The 17,343-nt window shown below is 35.7% G+C and overlaps 1 protein-coding gene across 1 annotated transcript in view; it reads left to right on the forward strand.

Annotated features, from left to right (window-relative positions):
• Positions 1–17,343, forward strand: part of Rp1 (RP1 axonemal microtubule associated) — a 148,565-nt gene that overhangs the window by 82,472 nt on the left and 48,750 nt on the right. Inside the window, exons 13-15 of the mRNA XM_076836283.1 lie at positions 65–241; positions 3,069–3,281; positions 17,139–17,316. Coding sequence (XP_076692398.1) covers positions 65–241; positions 3,069–3,281; positions 17,139–17,316 — 568 coding nt within the window. The remainder of the gene's footprint in view (positions 1–64; positions 242–3,068; positions 3,282–17,138; positions 17,317–17,343) is intronic.

Below are 17,343 nucleotides of genomic sequence, written 5' to 3' on the forward strand. Positions count from 1 at the left end.
TTTAAATTTAATTTTCTCTTGCTAATTCAGAGCTGGGTTTTAATTTTTTTCCATCTTCTTTTAGGCTAGTGGTGGAGCCTCCAGTGAGCTGCAGGTGCTTTATCAGCCCAGCCGCTGTGCACTTCTTACATCAGCAGTGGTTCCTGGCCACATGGTGATTTTTGATCGTCATGGAAAAATAGCCGATGAGTCCTCAGGAGGCTATGCAAACCTTTCAAAAGAATTTGTGATTTTTGTCAAGGTAAAATGGAAGAAAGTCATCAAAGTTTATATGGCTAAGTACCTACTTTCTTATCCTTATTGAATAAAAAATTTGAATTGAGTCATAACAGCAGTAATGAAGTCTTTTTCCACTAGGTGGCGTTGATGCCTATTTCCATTCTGTTTACTCAGATTTTGAAAAGCAAATAGGGATCATGGCGTCAGGTGCAATGAAACTGGGATGGGAGTAACATCCTATGTCCAGCTGAAGTTGGAGGTTAAAACTATGGACGTGGAGATTCTTAATAAAAAGTTAGAAAATCTTGCATCTGGTTGTCAAGAAATGTGTATATTAAACTTTTCTGATCGTTAGGATTAATACACTTTGATTATTATGCATATGTGATAATTTCCTACTGTTTATGTCTCTTTACAGTGTTTATAAATTTATTTAAAAAATAAGATTTCATATTAATACACTACTTATAATTTATGATACTGCTTATTTTACTAGAACTTTAATAGTGTTGCACCACAAACAAGACTACACTTAATCATCCTAAATACATTGAAGGTACTATTATCTGTATTTTAAGGTGAAGGTAAAGAATTTCAGGGATAATAAGAGTCTTGGCTAATATAGTATAATTAGTAAATGGTGGATTATGACAAACCAAACTGTATTTGCCATTAAAATATTTTATATAACCTCACATTATTATTTTTCTTAAAACAACATAATTTTAACTCAGAGCATATTATTTAATGATATTTACACATAAGGATTTTGTAAATGTATACATCTTTTAAAATTATTAGACATTTAATATTTCACTCATACATGAGATATTGTAATATATGCTTTGACATATGCCTTTGACCATATTTTTTTATTTTCTTAGCTTGCAAAATTAAATATTGAATTTAAAGTTTTGACTATGAAACTTTTAGCTGCTAGGAACGTAATATCGAATCTTCCCTCCCCTCCCCAAAATGTATGTATCTTACTCTTGTGAAAGTTAAGCCAGCTATGAAGTTAGAGGGTCTATACAACCACCTGCCTCTGACGCCAGCCTCAGTGTTTGGGGTTCCCTGAGACCACTATAATTAATAATTCACTGGAAGGAACCACAGCATCATTGAAAGTGATTAAACACACAGTTATAGTTTATTACAGTGAAGGATATAGATTAAAATCTGATAAATAAGGAGATTCATAGTTCAGAGCCTAGACAAGTGGAACTTTTAGTTGTCCCTTCTCCATGGAGTCAGGTCAGGGTTACTTCCTCAGCATTGAGGTGATGACACACAGAGAGTATTGTGTGTCCAGGGAAGCTCACTTGAACCATGGTGTCCAGAGTCTTTACTAGAGTTTCATCATGTAGGAAGTTTGGTGACTGTTGGCTGATCTCAGTCTCCAGCCTCTTAAAGGTCTTAAAGGTCGCTTGATACCTGGTGACCCAAAGCTCCACACCCTAAATGTCTGGACCATGGCCCCAAGGCAAATAAAGCACTTCTTTCAGGCTTGACACTCCAAGAGCTGACAAATTACATTTCTTACTACCCAACTCCCTTCAGAAGTATAGGCAAATACCTATCTCATTGACCTCTGTGTTGAGTATGGTTCCAAAAGAGAAAAGTCTTTGACAATTTTCTAGAGGAATAAACATTTAATGTCAGCCTTTTAAAAATTTATAAGGATGGATTACTTTTCCTTGTTTATTTTTATTTGCATCTTATGATTTGTCTTTTACCATTTCTCTACGGAATTTGTGTATTTCTAGTTAACTTTCAAGAGCTTTTAATATCTTCCTCCTAAGTTAATGATTGTGTAGCATTTACTGAAATATACTTTAGTTGTGTTTGCTGACTCTTTTCATTCATTCTTATGTGCATACAACTATTCATAGAATGCATTCCATAATTCAGGTACTCTTATAGCAGTCTTTTTATTCTATATTAATGCAATATTAATAATAATATTGATATAATATTAAAAATTTTTTACTAATGGTGACTATTGTGAGAAATAAAAAGTCCAATGGTCCATTTTCAAAATACAGTATTTAGCTTGGAATGTAAAATTACTGAGGATGTTACAAGAAAACAGCCAATGGGGAAATAGAACAAGTGGTTACTAGCAGTTAATACATGAATGACAGATTCACAGCCCCTTGACAAACAGGAGCTGAGGGGAAAAGGGCTGACCTGACCAACAAAGATAAATAGCATAAGTTCACTTTTCCCAAGAAGACCTTCCAGCCACAAGAGAACAAAGGGAGTTAGGGCAACTAAAGGTACATTTCTTTAAATAACCCAATAGGAGACAGTAAATCCTAGGCAACCTTTGGAAAGACTACACCTCATAATACTCAACCATTGAGGATCCTGGGGAGAGAGAGGCCTTGCACACTAGGGAATAAAATGCTAATTATAATCACTCTGGGTGCTCCTGCTCATCCAGACACCTGATCTTGCAAGACCACCAGTAAAAGTCTCATTTTTTTTTTGCACTATTTTATTTATCACAGTCCATTCTTTGGGTTTGTGCAGGTGAACTTGTTTCCTATGCTGTGGGTTCCTTAAGAGAAATATTTGCATGTGTGTGTTTTTACCTGTTAAAAAAGATCTCTGTAAATCTGATGCTCAGCCTTCAACTTGCAATAATGGTTGAAGTAAATTGACCTCCTTTTGTTTTGTTTAGCTGTTTCAAGGTTACATTATTTCTTTTGCTCATTCTCAGCTACTTAGCTTCTGGTAACATCCTGATCACTGCAGCCTCTGTGAGAGAATTGATTCCATAGCCATCTCTCCAGTGCAATTTGAGCCTGTAATTTACTGCCTTTCTGTTGTTTGTTGCTCCGAAGGGGGTGTTCCTCAACCGGGCTGTGGTTCTACTTGCTACAAGCCTGTGCCAGGCCTTGTGTCTCCAACCTGATGGGACCTGCACTGGAGCAGGAAACCAGTCTGAAAAATCCTACTGGAAAGTGCATAAAATCAGCTCTGGGATTTGCATGTTTGAAAGTGTGAAAAATGCACGGATGTATCTGAGGATTAAGGATGGTCGATGTGATGGCACAGTAAGCATCTGCTCTTATTTTTCTCAGCACATGTTTAAGACATTTGCCAGCAATAGACACAAAAACACCACTTTCTGAGGGTTTTGGTTTTTCATTTTACCTACAGATATTTTGGAAATTGGATGTTATATTGTGGTGATCCCTCTTGACTGTCAGTTTTAATAAGTAGGAAGACAGTCACATGCCTGGTATAATAATAGAGAGATTCCAACTCTCTGGACAGTGCTTCTGAAATATAGTTTGCATACAAATTACCTGGGAATTGTGCTAGAAAGCAGATTCTGATTTTGAAAGACTGAGATGGGAGCTGAATGTCCACATTTATAACAAGCTTTCAGCCTTTGCTGCTGATGTCCAACCACAAACTGCTCTTTCCAAATCAAGGCCCTAGAAAAATCCCAGTTCAACAATGAATTCTTACTGCTCCTTTTAGTGCCTGGATTTCCACCACTGGAAACACTATACTTTCACCATGGAAGAAATTTTGAATCCACAACAAACTGGTGAACGTTGTCAGGCAAAGAGTATGAAGGATCTCTGGATATCCCTCATCAGCATCAAATGGGGGTGGGGGTCAGGTTGAGCTGAAGCTTGGGACAGAGTCTGAAGTTCCTTGCTTGGTGATCTCATGAAATGTACGCTGGGTGGTCTCTGTGACGTACTTCAGTGTCCCTTCTTTTGTACATCTTAGATCGATGTGGTTGTATCATTCATTGGCCTGGTGTGTTTGGTAAATCCACGAGTCTGGTGGCTCTGATGTGATCCAATAAGCCCATATGTTGGTGTGCCCCTGATTTGATTTGATAAGTTCACAGGTGGTAATTTTTTATTAGCTCAAATAATTTATTTATCATTCTGTAGTGTAGGCTTTTGCTGGACAGATGGTGGTTGTTTATATGCAACAAGGTACAGAGTCATTCCACCCTGGGCACATGTACTCAAAATGGTATAGTTCAGGGCAAGTAAAGTACAATAACTCAGGGACAAAATAGAGTGACTAAGAGCAGGGTACAGCCTGCTCTAGACATGCATGCATAACAATGAAGAAATATAATTTTTCACTTTTGCTGTATCTGACCAGGAATCACTAGACTCTGGAATGGCATTGCTGTTGAAAACAGAATGATAACAATCCTCTTAATTACTCTATTTGCGTATGTTTAGAGGCGATGGTAAAGCATGCTTATGTTCTCCACAGGGATTTAAGATGCATTCAAAGGTATATGATAATGCAAGCTCCTATCACTTATACTTGAAAAATCTAACAGTGCCTCAGTCCTGGTTGCTACTCAAAAATGCTTATTGTAATAAATTGAATTTAATGAAAGCATTACTGGTTCCAATGTGTTTGCCATTGTACATTTGAAAACATTTCTTACAGGCAAACACACATTTAAATCAATTGATGCTGATCTTATAACAAATGTTTCTATTTCTGTTACCATAAAATTCTTATTCTGTAGGAGTAAATCACTTTAATACATTTTGATGTAGTAGAGATTCAAGTTAGCAACAAACAGCAAGCAGTTCACTAGGGACAATTGTAAGGTTGTTAATTTAAAGAAAAAAAAAAAAAACAAGACCCAAAACAACATGGGTGGAACTTGCTAAGCATGAGTACAAAGGGAGAGAAAAAAAGATGTAGGAGTTGTAGGAAAAATAAGCTCAGTGTACCAAAATGATCAGTGCACCAAAGTGATACAACAGACACACCCCACACAAACAGGATGCTTGTTCATGGACAAGAGTTTAGTTTATAGAAATTAGGAAATATTCTGTCATTGCAGTTTATCTCATTTATCCTCTTCACTCAAAATACACATGTAAATATATTTAAGATGAAAGGAAACTTATATTTGTAAGGAGCTGAAATGTGAAAGCTGTGTGTGCTTGCATACACACACACACACACACACACACACACACAGAAAAAAACTCTTTGAGACTGAGGAAACTGAAGTAAAAGGGTTTCTTGAACTGTTATAGTTATTAGCCCACCAAAGGACAGGTCATGGAATAAATTCCCTCAACTTCTAGGAACAAAGTTAGAGAGCAGTCGGAAGAATGTCTGTTGGACTTGGAGCTTAATATTTCCATATCAAAAATTTGAGGAAGGAAAGCACAAGTTGTACATTGAACCTATATTAGCTGTGGAAAAAGGTGGGCAGGATAATGCGAAGAAAGCTTTGGGATAGGACAGTTCATAGGTGAAGGTGAAGTGCCTGCTGCTTTTGGATGGGTTGAGTTGTGTGGTACCCAGGAGTAATGCTGGAATTCAAATTAAAGTTTTACTATCCATTCAGAAATGTGAAAAGGTCTTTTGTTTTGGCCCTTAGCTGTTAACTGATTCAATTCTCCCAGCTTTCTTCTGTTTCTTTCTCTAGCTCTTGTGATGTAGGCCATCCCAGAATTCTGTTTTCTTTTATGGATGATGAGTTAGGTATACATGTTGTTAGGCCACTAGGATGAGAAGTATAAAATTCAGTGAAAATCTTAGTTTTAGTCAAGAATTATAAACCGTGTTTCATTTAAGCAAACATTTTTAAAAGAAATTTATTTTAATAGAATTGTGCTGTATACATAGCCATATGCAAGATAAATTATTTTGTTTCAATTTCCTGGAAAATGATCCTACATTTTGTTGTTATTATAGACTGGAGTTTATGTGTTAGTTTTGATCTTTAAAGATCAAAAAATATGAAAAAATATTTGAAGGAAATACAGGGGGCCTCCAGGATAGCAACAGAGACTTTCTCCACTCAGGAGCAAATATGCTTTAAGAAAGGAAAAAAATCATTGAGTCATTGATTCATCTTGGAAAAGAGAAGGCTGATGAGTCACATTAACAGTACTCTATTGTGCAAAATGTGTATTAGTAGGATGAAAGAGTCTTGTTTGTTTTGTTCATTAAAATATCACAGATCCTACTGTAAGACCTGATATTTTGTAAGTACTCAACAAATATTGAGCGAAAAAGAAGTTAAAATATCAATCGGGTAATGGTAACTATGACTTATCCTTCTGCAAAGGAGCCAAGGAGAGAGAAATTGGCATTAGATGTTATATTAGCCTGCAGTGGTGTGAGCATGTATTCCAAAGTGGCTTTGTTCAGTTAGGTATTTGTTGCTAATTATTAACAGGGCAGTGAAGAACACTTCTGCATTCAGAACTTACATATTTTAGTTCCCACCTACTTCCTTTTAACTAGTTGATATTTGGATTAGGTGTAAATAAGATATTTTTAAATGAGAAAAGAACAGATGGAATGAAGGGAACTAGAAATGTGTATTGTTTTAAAATTTAGTTATGTTAAATCTAATTTTCATTCTTATCACTAATTTCACTTAATGCAAGGTTAATAATATCATTCCTTGAGGTGCTGCTGTTGGAGGAAGCAAATACGTACTAGAAAGAGAATACTGGCGAATCTGTAATCCCATTCAAATTTGGTTCAACTGCTTGTTTGAAGGATGAGGGGAGGCAGTTGAATTGAGTGGAGTAGGAAAATTGGGAGAAGTTTCTTGGAATTATGAATTTCAGAAAGAATAATCCCACTTTTTCAAAGAAGAAAGAGGAAGACATGATATGAACAAGTTATGAGCTTAAATATTAGCAAACAATATACTTTTTTTTTAAGAGCCAATAAGCATTTATAGAGTGTCTACTGGGAGGTAGAAATTGCTCTAGTAAACATAGTAAGGCGTCCCACCCTCTCCCCATCCTTAGGAAACTTGCAGTCTGAAAGGGAAAATGACCAGGCTTCCAACAAACCAACCGTTGGAGGACATACTCGAGCCATATCCAAACCACAGCAGTGTGCAAGTTCAAATGAGGCTGATGCTGTTGTCTTAACATTCGGGGCCACAAGGATTTTGAGACTCCAACGAAGCCTCTAGTTTCAAGATTCCCAATTCAGAGGCCAAGTTGTAGCAAGTACAGCCCTCTTCTAGGTGTTAGTCTTCTTAGTAGTCACATCTGCTACGGAAGCACAAGGTAACACTTGGATCTCCTGATGTCTTTGTATGAGCTTTGGGGAATCTAGAAAGCTATTATCAGTGTCATCTTCTCAAATTCCTTCCTCAGACAATTCAAATCCATCTTATGAGCAGCTCCATGTTGCTCTGGTACTAGGCTGAACATCAGGATAGTTTAAGAGAAATCTGTAAATTTCTGGGGTGATGCTTTCAGCCCTTTTATTGGAGATTCTCCATTAAAATATATGGGTGTTTCTACTACCTCTCATTTCTTTTCTACACTAAGAAACAACTCCACGTGGGGTTGAAATAGGACATTCATGTCTGCTTTTAGGCCATTTACTCCACGTCATTACTCCTAGCACTGATTGGCCTTCTCTTCCTGTGCGATGTAAGTTTTCTCTGTATATAGAGTATCTACCTACTCCCTCAGTGTTTTCCGCATTTAAACTCTGTGGTTTACAGTCATCTAGGCTTGGTTCTAGGTATGTTAAATCCGATTTTGCAATTTCTTTTAGAAATCATTTGATCTTTCAGTGAAGAAAAAACACCTTCCTTTTGATTATTTGCTGAAGACTTCCTGTAGCCCTTATAATTAATTATAAACTCAAAGTTTAGGACAACTTTTTTTTTGTTTTAGCCTGGATTCTACTTACCCACGATACCATGAGCATTATTGATCTGGCAGGTCAGGGAGCTTTGGAAAAATAATCAGTGAAAGTATATTTAATAGTCAAAAATATGATTCTTATTTTAGACTATGATCATAGTGATCCAGGTGATGAGGCATGTTATCTGAGAAGCAATGAAACAGAAGATTTGCATCCAATCTGAAAGACACTGTTGTGCCATCCATGGGTGCTGTGTGTACTACATCCACATCGCAGCCTAGTGAGTAGGAGAATCTGGTGTCTGGGACATTTCCTGTGGCTGACTGCCGAGGCACACTGTGAGCCCTGTTTAGCTCTGCCTGGTCACACACGGCACCAGAGATGGGGTGACCTGCTGCAGCCACACAGCCTCTCAGAGATAGGTGTGACCTGCCAAGATACCCATCAACCTACTGAATGAAGACACCGTGAAGCAGGACTCCACCCCTGAAACCTGATCCCTGCCTTTGATGTAACCCCTTAAATAAACCGCAGGAGCCATTTTCTAATTGTCCAGCTCCAGGACCTGGGAGGGCTGAATCTATCAGGCACTTCAGGCTCCCTTTGAAACTATCTTTTCTGACCCTTTGTCTTGTGTTCTTCACTAGGTTCTTTATGACTCTTAAATTCTTAGGAGGCTTATTCCTCTGAGCAGGCAAGAGTTCCCTGGCAAAGTGATGGTCATCTCGTGATAGTAGAGCATTTTGTATTAATGTGGATTGGATATTTATGGTGAAAATAGGGAAAACTATCAGCAAATTATGAACAGTGGGGAACTTTCTATTCTTAATAAAGAATATCCACAAAATCTTACAGCTAATATCATATATAATCATGAAAAACTAGATGCTTTCTCCCTAAAATCAGGGGAAAAAAGAAAAGATGTCCCTTACAGTAATCCTTGCAACATTGTAGTGGAAGTCCTAGGTAGTGCAATGAAATAGGAAAAGGAAATAGATTATGTACAGGATGGAAATACATAAATAAATAACACTGTCTTTGTTCATATATGGCATGATTAAATGTTTCAGTCATTTTTTTTTTTTGCTACTGTGACAAAAAGACCTGACAAGAACAATTTTAGAAGAGAAAAAGGTTATTTTGGGCTCATGGTTTCAGAAGACTTAGTCCATACATTCGAGACTCCATGCTCTGGTCCTAAGAAAATTGTGTAAAGATGTGTAGGAGGAAGACATCTCAAGGCATAGCAATCAGGAAGCAGAGAGAGAGAGAGAGAGAGAGAGAGAGAGAGAGAGAGAGAGAGAGAGAGAGCGCTCTGCCCATCAGGGACAAAATATAAACACCAAAGGCATGCCCCCAGTGGCCTACCTCATCAGCCACACCCTACAGTTATAGCCCATTAATCCATATCAGTTAAAGTACTTATTAGGTTAAGGCTCTATTAATCCAATCATTTCACATCTAAGCTTTCCTGCACTATCTTACACATGAGATTTTGGGAGACACATTTTATATCTAAACCATAATAATTAGGCATATATAAAATACCAGAGATTTGATAGAAAACCCTAGAACTAATAAGCTATTCTAGCAAGACTGCAATGTACAAGTTAATATACAAATTCAGTTGCTTTCCTATAGACTAGCAATGAAAACTTGAAATTTTAAATTAAAAATGTAAAGATAATTATATTAGTCCAACAAAATACATGAATCTAACAAAATATGGATAAGACCCATAAATGTAAACTATAAAACTGGTGAAAAAAATCAAAGAAAATCTGAACAAATGGACAGATTCTACATTCGTAGGATGGAAGACTCATGGTTGTTATCAGCTCTTTCCAACTGATTCTTAATGTAGATGTGTCAAAGGATATAGAAGTCATCTGCAAGAGCTCCCAGGCTGGAACAATTGGAGCAACAAAATAAAAAAGTATTGGATTATAATACAAAGTCTGAAATATTCATGAGTCCTCACTGCTATAAATAAATAATTGAAAAAATAGATAAATGCGGCAGAAGAGACAAATCTCTTGTGCAGAAGATTCCAAATAAATTGTGTAAAATACTCAGCCTTAAAGGGGTTGGAGCATAACTCTCCATGCAACAGCATCCCTCAGGTGTGGGTTGAACATGATAACTTTCTCCTTGAGCACATGGTATGCACAGTTGGGAAGGGAGTAACAGGGGGGAAGCTGACAACCACTGTCTTAGATGATCCGGCCATCACCAATAGCCACAAATCATGTTTATTATATGTTATGCTTGTTTATGATGTATGAAAATGGAACTTTATCTCCAGGATCTTCCACCCAATATCTCATAACACCAGTTTAATTATGAGAAAAGCAAACAACTTCCAATGGTGGAATAGCCTACAAAATGCTTTACCAGTACTTCTCAAAACTTTCAAGGTCATCAGGAATACAAAGAGTCTGAGAAAATGGCACAGCCAAGAGAAGTCTGAAGAGTAGTCAAGAAAACTTTTTGAAAATTTTCTTTGAGGATTTCAGAGTTCTAGAAAATGAATTTTGTGAGGATGGATTTAAATTTCCAATAGCAACTATTTTATTTTATTTATAACAGGAAATTATGTTGCAATCTCAACTTCAGTGTGAGCTATTGTCACTAAGAATCACACGACTTTCGGTCTCTCTGCCCTGCAGACTTTCAACAAGTTTTCATGACTACTGAATGTAACATGGCACCCTGGATAAAATGCTAGGGAGAAAAGGGATACTAGATAAAAAATTGAGGAAATAGGAATAAAGCATCAGTTAATAGTATGTATCAACATTGTTCATTTTAGAAACTACAGGAACCTGTCTCTTGCACGTGTTTATTCTATTATCTGTATTATTATTTTTATGTGTATACGTCCCTGTCTCCTGTGCTTGAAAATGAACAAATCAAGGCCAGAGTCTTACTGTATCCATAATAAAAAGAGGAGATTAAAGCTGCTCAATTCATAGTTGTAAAATGAAGCAAGGCAGAGAGACAGACAAATGGTTCTTAGTGACAACAAGCTTACATTTGAGTTGAGATTCCTCCCTCCATCCCTCCATTCCCTTCTGTCCAATCAATCCCCTCCCCACATTGTGAGTCAGCATCCACATATCAGAGAGGACATTTGGCCTTTGTTATTTGGGGATTGGCTTATTTCACTTAGCATGATAGTCTCTAGTTCCATCCATTTACTAGCAAAGGCCATAATTTGATTATTCTTTATGGCTGAGTAATATTTTATTGGGTATATGTACCACATTTTCTTTAGCCATCTATCTGTTGAAGAGTACCTAGGTTGATTCCATAGTTTAGCTATTGTGAATGGAGCTTGAGCTGCTCAAAAAGGATGTGGCCAAGTCACTGTATTATGCTGATTTTAAGTCCTTTGGGTATATGCTGTTTTAGTCAGCTTTTTTGCTACTGTGACTAAAGGATCTGACCAAACAACTATAGAAGAGGAAAAGTTTATCTGTAGGCTCACGGTTTCAGAGGTCTTAGTCCATAGAAGGCCGACTCCATTCCTTGGGGCTCAAGGTGAGGCTGAACATCAGTGGGGAGGGGGTGGCAGAGAAAAGCAGCTCGCATCATGGTGACCAGGAGGCAGAGAGAGAGACGCCACTCACCAGATACAAATATGTACACCAAAATCATGCCACCAAAGACCCACCTCCTCTAGCCACACCCTACCTCTTCAGTTACCATTCAATTAATCCTAATCAGGGGATTAATTCACCGATTGGGTTGACTTTCTCAGCCCAGTTATTTTCCTCAAACCTTCTTGCACTGTCTCACACAAGAGCTTCCAGGGGACACCACATTTAAACCACAACGTATGTCAAGGAGTGGGATAACTGGGTCAAATCGTGGTTCCATTCCAGGTTTTCTGGGTAATCTCTATACTGTTTTCTTATCAGCAATGTATGAGTGTACCTCTTCCCCCACATCCTCACCAACATTTATTGTTGCCCATATACTTGATAATTGTCATTATGACTAGAGTGAGATGGAATCTCAGTGTAGTTTTAATTTGCATTCTTCTAATTGCTAGAGATGTTGGACATTTTGTTTTTCATATATTCGTTGACCATTTGTATTTCTTTTCCTATGAAGTGTCTGTTCAGTTCCTTTTCCCATTTATTGATTAGGTTATTATTTTTTTTGTGTGTTCTCTATATCCTGGAGATTAATGCTGCATCTGAGGTGCATGTGGTAAATATTTTGTCCCATTCTGTAGGCTCTCTGTTCACGTTCTTGATTGTTTCCTTTGCTGTGAGGAAGCTTTTCAGTTTGATTCTATCCCATTTATTGATTCTTGGTTTTACTTATTGCACTTTAGGAAACTTATTGAGAAATTGGTTCCTAAGCAGACATGATGAAGATTTGGGCCTACTTTTTCTTCTAGTAGGTGCAGGGTCTCTGATCTAATGCCTAGGTCCTTGATAACACTTTGAGTTGAATTTTGTGCAGGGTGAGAGATAGGGGTCTAATTTCAGTTTGTTACATAAGGATTTCTAGTTTTCCCAGCACCATTTGTTAAAAAGGCTGAAATACATATATTTCTCTAATATATGTTTATGGCGCTTTATCTAATATGAGATAACTGTATTTATGTGGGTTTGTCTCTGTGTCTTCTATTCTGTACCTTTGGTCTTCATGTCTGTTTTGGTGCCCAAACATGCCTTTTTTGTTACTATAGTTCTGTATTATGATTTTAGGCCTGGTATTGTGATGCCACTTCTTCACTTTTCTTGCTAAGGATTGCTTTGGCTATTCTGGGTCTCTTATTTTTCCAAATGAACTTCATGACTGCTTTTTCTATTTCTATAAAAAACACCATTGGGATTTTAATAGGAATTGCATTAAATCTATATAGCACTTTTGGTTTTATGGATATTTTGAAAATATTAATACTGCCTATCCAAGTACATTGGAGATCTTTCCATCTTGTAAGGTCTTCTTCAATACCTTTTTTTTAGTGTTCTATAGTTTTTATTATAGAGGTCTTTCACCTCTTTTGTTAGATTGATTCCCAAATATTTTATTTTTTTGAGGCTATTGTGAATGGGATAGTTTTCCTAATTTCTCTTCAGTTGATTTATCACTGATGTACAGGAATGAAATTGATTTATGGGTGCTAATTTTATATCCTGTCACTTTTCTGAATTCATTTATAAGTTCTTGAAGTTTTCTGGTAGAATTTTTGGGTCTTCTAAAAATAGGATCATGTCATCAACAAATAGGGGATAGTTTGAGTTCTTTCTTTCCTATTTATATCCCTTTAAGTTTTTTCATCTAATTGCTCTGACTAGAGTTTCCAGAACTATGTTGAATAGAAGTGGTGAAAGAGAGCATCCTTGTCTTGTTCCAGTTATTAGAGGGAATGCCTTCAATTATTCTCCATTTAGAATGATGTTTCCTTGGGTTTAGTATATATAGCTTTTTGTTGATGCATGTCCCTAGTTTTTCTAGTGTTTTGAACATTAATGTTTGCTGAATTTTCTTAAATGCCTTTTTTTGCTTTTATTGAGATAATCATGTGATTCTTGTCTTTAAGTCTATTTATGTGATGAATTACATTTATTGATTTCCATATGTTGAACCAACTGTGCATCTCTGGGATTAACCCCACTTGATCATGATGCACTACCTTTTTAATACGTTTTTTATGTGATTTGCCAGTATTTTGTTGAGAATTTTTGCACCTATGTTCACCAGGAATATTGGTCTGAAGTTTTCTTTCCTTGATGTGTCTTTGTTTGGTTTTGGTATCAGTGCGATACTAGCTTCATAAAATGAGTTTGGAAGGGTTCCCTCCTTTTCTATTTCATAGAATTATTTGAGGAGGATTGGTGTTAGTTCTTCTTCGAAAGTCTGGTAGAACTCAGCTGAGAATCCTTGGCTTTTCTTTGTTGGTAGGCTTTTGATGGTGTCTTCAATTTTCTATGTTCTCTTGATTCAATTTGGGTACGTCATATATCTCCAGAAATTTGTCAATGTCTTTAAGATTTTCTATTTTATTAGAGTATAAATTTTCAAAATAAATTCTGATTATTTTCTGTATTTCAGTAGTGTCTGTTGTGATATTTCCTTCTTCATCCCAAATTTTAGCAATTTGAGTTTTCTCTCTCTTTCTCTTTGTTACCTTGACTAATAGTTTATTAATCCTATTGATTTTTTTTCAAAGAACTGTTTGTTTTGTCAATTTTTTTGTATTGTCTCTTTTGTTTCAATTTCATGGATTTCAGCTCTGATTTTAATTATTTTCTGTCTTCTGCTTTTGGTGTTGATTTGTTCTTCCTTTTTTAGGGAGTTGAGATGTAATGTTAGATTTTATTTATTGTTGACTTTCTATTTTTCCAATGAATGAGCTCAATGCAATGAGCTTTCCTTTTAGCACTGCCTTCATAGTGTTCCAGAGATTTTGATATGTTGTATTGCTATTGTCATTTACCTCTAGGTATTTTTTTAATTTCATCCCTGATTTCTTTTGCTACCCATTCATCATTCAGTAGCATATTGTTTAGTCTCCAGGCATTAGAGTAACTTCTATTTTTTATTTTATCATTGATTTATAATTTAATTCCATTATGATCAGATAGGATTCTATTTTATTTTATTCTATTTTTTTTTTGTATTTGCTAAGAGTTGCTTTATGGCCTAAGATATGGTCTATTTTTGAGAAGGATCCATGTGCTGCTGAGAAGGAAGTGTATTCAGTCATTGATAGATGAAATATTTTATATATGTCTGTTAAGTCTAAATTATTAATTGTATTTTTTGTTCTATAGCTTTTTTAATTTAGTTTTTGTTTGGAGGATCTATCCAGTAGTGAGGAGGTGTGTTAAAGTCACCCAGTATTATTGTGTTGTGTTGTGGTCTATTAGATTCAAATTGAGAAGGGTTTGTTTGATGTACATACATGCTCCATTGTTTGGGGCATAAAATATTTAAGATTATTATGTCTTGTTGATGTATAATTCCCTAAGCAGTATGAAATGTCCTTCTTTGTCCCTTCTGCTTAACTCTGGCTTTAAGTCCTCTTTATCTGATACGAGGATGGAAACCCCTGCTTGTTTATGTGACCTATATGAAGGATGTGTTTCTTTTCTCATCCTTTTACCTTCAGTCTGTGGATGTTTTTGCTTATGAGGTGAGCCTCTTGGAGATGTATATTATTGGGTCTTGTTTTCTTATTCAAATCCACCATTATATGCATTTTGATTGATGAGTTTAGGCCCTTAATGTACAATTTATTATTTATATATGATTTGTATTCCCAGTCATTGAGTTTATTTCTAGTTTTTAATTTGAATTTGTTTCTCCTTTGATTGACTATACCTTTAGTGTATTTTTTTTGCTGATTTCACTTTTATTTCTTTTTTCATTTCATCTTCATAAAATATTTTGTTGAGAAATGTTCTATAGGCTTTTTAGTTGTGAATTCTTTCAACTATTGTTTGTCAGGGAAGGTTTTTATTTCATCTTCAAATCTAAAGCTTAATTTTGCTGGATATAGGATTCTTGGTTGGCATCCATTTTCTTTCCAGAGTTTGGCATATGTTATTCTAGGACCTACTAGCTTTGAGGGGGACTGAGAAATCAGCTGATATCTGAATTGGTTTCCCCCATACGTAATCTGATATTTTCCTCTCACAGCCTTTAAAATTCTATCTTTATCTTGTATGTTAGTCAGTTTCATAATAAATGAAATGTGCCACTGGGAATTTTTTCTTCTTCATTTTATTATATCCAACCTCCTGAGTCCCCAGTCTGCTTCGAATCTCCAGTTTTAATTTCCAGTAGTGTTCCCCTTCACTGTTTTTGCTCACACACCTTTCTGAGAAGTTGCCTGTTTTCTTGGTTTCATGCTACAGAGCAGCTAGGAAAGTGACTTCCTCTATTCCACCATCTTGAAAAACAAATATAATTTTCTATTATAAATAAAATAATAGTTGCTATTGGAAATTTTGAATCATTCTCACAAAATTCATTTTCTAGAATTCTGAAATCATATGAGAAAAGTTTCAACAAATGAATGGTTAAATATTTTCTAATATTAGATTATAAATGTCTGAAAAAAGGGAGATTTCATTATTCTGTAGATTACTTTTGGACTCTTCATTCCTGACTGTTTTGGTATATAGTCTTTGAGAATTTTATTTACACTCTATAAAAATTTAGTCTGGAAAATGCAGAATAACACTGAAAATTGTTTTATATTTAAATGCAAATGAACTTGGGATAAACTGCACTTTTTTCAGTAATTTCAGAGTATAGGCATAGGCTACATAATTTTGTTTCAGTCAATAATGCACCGCATGATGGTCATACTATAAACTTATAATGGAGCTGAAAAATTCCTCTTGCCTAGTGATATCACTGATGTCATAATTTTGCAGGACAATGTATGTGGAAATGCTGGTGTAAACAAACTGTGCTGCCAGTTGTAAAAGTATAGTACAATACAATTATGTACAGTATATAATACTTGATAATAAAAGTGACCATGTAACTGGCTTATGTATTGACTTATTATATTTTTATCATTCTTTTAAAGTATTTTATACTTACATAAAAACCAGTTTACTATAAAACTGTATGTTGTTGCACCATCTCAAATTTAGTGCATCTCCTGATAACATCATTTTTATTGTGCTTGATTAATCTTTTAATCTCATTTTGTTTTTGTTTTTTCATGGCTCTAGGTGCAGTAGATAATGTTACATAAATGTGTGCATACACACGTATGCATGCATACTTATATAACACTAATATGTATGTGTACGTGTATACCTATAAATATGTTTATAGGTGTGTCTATAAATGTCTATAAATATAGCTTAAGTATTCAGGGTAGATTTGTATAAGTGCATTCTGTGATGTTTGCACAATGATGAAATGGCCTAATGATGCCTTTTTCAGAAAGCATACCCATCATTAAGTAATTTAACATCTTAGTGTTTGGTACTCACCTATAGAGGTGAGCAACTCTGAAATGAAATACAGCACACAGCACACTCTTTAATTGAAGCACCTCTTTGATTTGGAGCCCTTTGTTCAAAGATATATGTTCTTGAGTCAGGCTGTTACATGATCTGTGATTCTGAATCTTATGGAACAGGATGTAATTAGTGCAAAAAGTTTCTAGATTTATCAAGACAATTTGAAAATTCAGCAAAATCACATTCTTGTGGAGTAAGTGGCTTTAAATTCTGTCATTAATGTTTGCTCACACTTATCAAATCACTTTGCCTTTATTGTAGGGCACTGGAGATATTGACTGTCATTTTAAAATCAAGAAGAACTTGGAAAATGCATCCATAAGCCTAGAATCTACGAGGAGCCCAGGGTTGTTTGTTGGACTTCAACCAGATGGTCTGGCAAAACCTGTAATTTATACCAAAAATGAGAATGTTTGTTTCTACCCACAAGTCATCCAATGTACGTTTATTCTGAAGTACTTCAAAT

Source organism: Callospermophilus lateralis, chromosome 16 (assembly GCF_048772815.1).
Source record: "Callospermophilus lateralis isolate mCalLat2 chromosome 16, mCalLat2.hap1, whole genome shotgun sequence".
NCBI classification, from domain to species: Eukaryota; Metazoa; Chordata; class Mammalia; order Rodentia; family Sciuridae; genus Callospermophilus; species Callospermophilus lateralis.